This window comes from Vigna umbellata, chromosome 5, assembly GCF_029865625.1.
Source record: "Vigna umbellata cultivar VRB3 chromosome 5, Vumbellata_1.0, whole genome shotgun sequence".
In the NCBI taxonomy this organism is placed as follows: Eukaryota; Viridiplantae; Streptophyta; class Magnoliopsida; order Fabales; family Fabaceae; genus Vigna; species Vigna umbellata.
Genome location: NC_142169.1, coordinates 47,058,900 through 47,063,666, shown reverse-complemented (window position 1 = coordinate 47,063,666; position 4,767 = coordinate 47,058,900). Strand labels below are relative to the sequence as shown.

Sequence of the window (4,767 nt, the reverse complement as noted above, 5' to 3'; positions counted from 1 at the left end):
GCTTGCGTTAATGAAGGAGAGGCGCTGTGGTGGCCTCGCGAGAATGATCGAACGGTGTGATGAAGATGATTTCGGAGGAGGCGGCAAGGTGTCCCGCGAGGAGATGTCGCGATTGGGTTCCGAGAATGGAGAAGATGAACGGAGGTCGCGGCGTGGTGGTGAAGGCGACACGGCAGTGGCTGTTCGGTGATGGAGCGGCGTTGGGGCTTGCGGCGGCGGAGCGGCGCGGCGGCAGTTGACGGCATTGGCGGCTAGGGTTTCTGTGGAGAAGGTGGAAGATGATGCTCATGGGTTAGGGCTGAGGTGGCGGCACATGGTTGGCTAGATCTGTGTGGGGAGGATTTGGACATGTGTCATGATCTGGTGGAGTCTAGCTTAGGAGGGGTATGGGTAGGGAAATTTAGGAGATGTATTTAGAATAGGGTTACTGTTTGGCTCAGTATTGGGCCTGTTTAAGAGAAGAGGGGTGTATGTAGGAAAATTGGGAGGTGCAAGGGTAAAAGTTGTCTGTTTGGCCCATCTGTACATTATTTTCCAAATAAAATCTGATTTTGGGCCTTGAATTGCCATTTGGACAATTAGAACTTATATTCTCAGCTGCACAAATAAACATTAGAACATCCAAGATAATTTATGCGCTAAAACTTACTTTTTACGTCTCTTTATTTTCCAAACCCAATAATTCCAATCATCACAAATTCACTTAAAATCAACCATTTAAACACAATTATCTGATCAAAATTTTAATTTTCAAACATAAATGTGGGCATAAATATGCACTCATCACAATTGAATGAGTTAAACAAAGCATGCATAATGTGTAGAAGAAAAACCCTAACAATTAATGAAGCAAAGCATATAAAATATAGAACCAATTCAATACATGTGAGTTTCAAAGGATTACGTCGGTTCCCCAACAACAATGGAGGTTTAGTTCACCATAGACATGGTGAAACTAGATGAAAATAATGAAAAGAATGAAAGATAAAACCCTAGAATTTGAAGAAAGGAGCTTCCGCATCCAAAATCCGCCTCTAAGGGTGAAGAAAGTGTGATTTCGTCTCTTTCTGTCCAAAGCTATCAACTCTAGGTCGACTAAAACCTTATATAGTTTATTAAAAATTACAAAAAATAGGCCCAAGCCCAATTGCGCTCATCGGTAAGTGCGGTTCTTCAGAATGACGCTCAGCGGCAATTTTAACCCTCAGCAGTAACTGCGGTGCTTCAAAATGCCGCTCAACAGTAAAAGTTACGCTCAGTGGTGACTACGGCTCTTCTTTTGTGCACTTTTACTTCTTTTCCTGAGTCCAACTCCTTATTACTTCAACTTCTTTCATTTAATTCATCTTAATTCTTGCCAAAACAAGAAAAACCTAGCATAAAACACATCCAACTCTTATTTCCAAAACTTAAGCAAAAACATGATTCCAAGCTAGTTTCTAAGTCATAAAGGTTGTTTTTAATATCAAAATTAAGTATAAAAATAACGGTTTTTCAACTGTTATCAGTACTCTGAGTACAACCAGATCCCTATGTATGCACCCGACTAGGAGACTTGGCGGCCCCCTCTCTCAATTCTTCCATGGTCTTGGGGGCCCAACGGCAGACGCTATCCTTAAAGGGTCCTGGCTTGAGGGCGAGCAGAGTGTACATGAGGACGAGCTCAAGGTTAAGTCCTTTATCCCGCCGCACGGTTTTCTGGTATCTATCCATGAATGCTTTCAGACTTTCCTCTTTCCCTTTGCTTGAGATTCATCAGCTCGAAAATAGTCAAGTCATGAGTGCTACTACTAGCGAACTAGCGGTTAAACATCGTCGTAGTCCTTCAAAGTTCTCAGTGCAATTGGGAGGCAACGAGTTAAACCATTCAAGGGCATCCCCTTCCAGCGACACAGAAAATGCCCTGCACCAGATGGCATCGCAGCCGACGCGGAACACCATCGTGTTGGTGAAGGTCTTGATGTGAGCCTCGGGTCAGTCATCCCATCATATATCTTGAACTGTGGCGGAATGAACTGTTCAGATATGTGGACGTCCATGATCGCTTGAACAAAGGGTAGAAGGGTGGACGAGCTCTCGGCCTTCACCATCAGTTGTTTGTTTATAGCGGCACTCTCAGCGTGTACGAACTTGGCTCTACTCCCATCCATTCCAGGCTCAATCAGTTTCCATGTCTCGTCCCATATACTGCTATGTTCGATTTTGTCTTCCTGAGCGGCCTTGACGTGCTCCTCTCCCACCTTTTCACCGGCTCCCGAGCCCTTTTCTTTGGCAATCCGACCTGAGCATTCTGCTCGGACGACTATCAGCTCTGCTTCGTGGCGCTACTGCATATCCTCCATTTTTTGCTGCAAAACACCTTCACAATTAACTATCTTTAATTGTCCGGTCTCGCTCTAAGGTCTCCTGTCTTGCTCTTTCGTCCGGAGATATACCTGTTAAAAGGATGCCAAAAACAGTATGTGTATCGTTCGATAACTCAATATGACAGTAATAAATGCACAATAAATGTGAATCACCTACCTCTTATCTTTGACATGTATTTATAGTTTTCGTCATTGAAATTAACGAGACATTAATCATGATCCATTTTCTGTACAATAACTTTAATCATTGCTTACCTTAATCTTCGTGTAAATAACTACAGAATTTTCTCAATCATTCACTCGTATCGGTATGATCAAGATAATTCTAGAACCGTCCAGCCAGATGAACTACTCCCGTGACATTATGATCATCCGTACATCTGGTACAAAAGGGACTAATTAATTTCCTATCAAAGAATCAAACTAGTACAACATCAAACTCTTTAAGAAAAAACAAGATTACGAATTTAAGAACATGATGATGCATTCATTAACAATAGATGTGAATTTTTTAGCTTTTTTTTAATAATAAAAATGGAAACTACATATCAGAGAACAGGCCAATCAGAATGGCTCACGCACGGGACCACATATTCTTAGGTACACCCTATCCCATGAAGCCTCACGCAACCATTGTCTGCTAGTGACACTACAATGATGCCACATGGTCGGCGCATGTTAGCATTCCACACCCACATAAGTTGCGCGTCGATAAACATCCGGTAAATCCGCCCCTCTCTGCCACTCTCCGGTGGCGCAATCATAAAGCAAAACAAAGCCCTCTTTCACCCCTCTCACTTCATTCAAACTCTGAATCAGCACCACCTTATCGCCAATACCTACAAAATTAAACCTCATTCTCGTGTCGACTCTAACTTGAGCCGGTAGTGGCGGGCTCTTTATCCTACTCCACTCTCCAAATCCTTTTCCACTGCCGCTTTTCTTCCGTAAGTGAAAGCTCCAAAACGAAAACTCCACCGCGTGGCTGGTGAGTACGTACAAGCGCCCAGCCGCAGCGCAAGCCGCCACCACACAGCCTCCGTTAGGAACAGTGCGACTTCGGAGCCACACACGCGCCTCCACGTCAAATAGATCCATGGAACTCGCATACGCCGCGTGGGCCTCAGTTCTACAAGAAGCGCGTGGGAGCAGGTTCTGTGTCGATGCGCAAATTTTCAATCCGCCGATGACATAAAAGATCCCATCAACCGAGACTCCAAGGCAGCCGTAACGCATACGTGGCGCGTTGGAGACCACGACCCACGTGTCGGTTTCGGGATCGTACTCTTCGACTGCCGCCGTCCGGGAACTTCCACCGGCAACGTAGATTTTCCCGGCGACGGAAGAGAGAGCAAATTTTTTGCGCGCGAAAATCGTGGCAGCGCCCATTGAAACCGACGCAGTCCACGTGTCGTACTGCAGCGTGGTGCTTCTGCCGACGAGGTAGATCCTGGGACCTATGGAGCACGCGCGCGCGTGGGCGACTAGGAAGTGGAATTCGTGGAGCGAAATGGCGTCGAAGCAGGGAACCAAAAGAGAAGGGAGCCAGGCGGCGTCGAGGAGCGTGGCGACAGAGAGGCCTCGGTCAGTGGCAGCAAGGACGACGGTGGTATGGCGAAGTAGGTGGAGGCGACGGCGGAGATAGGAGAAGGCGGGGGAACGGAGGAGGCGGGACCAGCGACGACAAACGAGGGAGAGGGCAGGGAGGGAGGCGGGGGGCACGCGGGAGAGGCAGTCCAAAACGATGTCGTCGGGAAGCGAGGATAGGGTGGTGACGGGCGCAGGGGTGTTAGTGTGGGGCTGCGGTGGTGAGGGGAGTTTTGCAACGGCGTCATTTGGGCTGGGGAAGCATGACTTCATGAGCCATGTGAAGTGGCGAGAATTGCAGCTCTCTCTTTCTCTCTCAGAACTCATTAGTCGACTGAAAGATTTTAGAGAAAGAAAGATTTTAGGGGGAGAAACAGCGATTCAACGAGCGAACGGGTCATGCTAAAATACTTGTCAACAAGTAAAACTTTAAGAAGGATTTTAATTAATTGAATAGTTTTTAATATTTTACTAAAGTTTATTGATTATATTAATTGAAAATTTTCAATACATGTATTAAATCGTATTTAACTGTTTTGGAACTGAAGTACTGTTTTATTTTTTTGGTTTTAATGGCAATGAACGTTGGATTTTACTGAATTGAAGTGGGAAAATGGGATATAGTGTAACTCTATTTTACCCTCTTACTTTTAAGCAAATTATTGCAAAAGTAAGAAATGATGAATATATATTTTTTAAGAGGATGAATTTTTTGTTGTAGAAGCTGACAATAAAAGAATAAAGATCACGAACAAATGATTCTCCGAGGTGTGTAGATCACTGTCTTTAAGAACTTATCCGCGGTGTATTGCAT

The 4,767-nt window shown here is 45.1% G+C and overlaps 1 protein-coding gene across 1 annotated transcript; it reads right to left on the bottom strand.

The window, feature by feature from the left end:
* Nucleotides 1-841: 841 nt before the first annotated feature.
* LOC124822152 (Galactose oxidase/kelch repeat superfamily protein) lies at nt 842-4,438 on the bottom strand. The gene is made up of 3 exons (XM_088092148.1): nt 2,949-4,438; nt 2,622-2,746; nt 842-2,435 (listed from the first exon to the last, which is right to left on the bottom strand). Exon 1 carries the CDS (start codon nt 4,278-4,280, stop codon nt 3,045-3,047), a length of 1,236 nt encoding a protein of 411 aa, XP_087948274.1. The 5' UTR covers nt 4,281-4,438; the 3' UTR covers nt 842-2,435; nt 2,622-2,746; nt 2,949-3,044.
* Nucleotides 4,439-4,767: the final 329 nt, after the last annotated feature.

What these genes read in the sequence shown, in the direction of transcription:
- LOC124822152 (XM_088092148.1), bottom strand. Translation starts at nt 4,280, where the DNA reads ATGAGTTCTGAGAGAGAAAGAGAGAGCTGCAATTCTCGCCACTTCACA.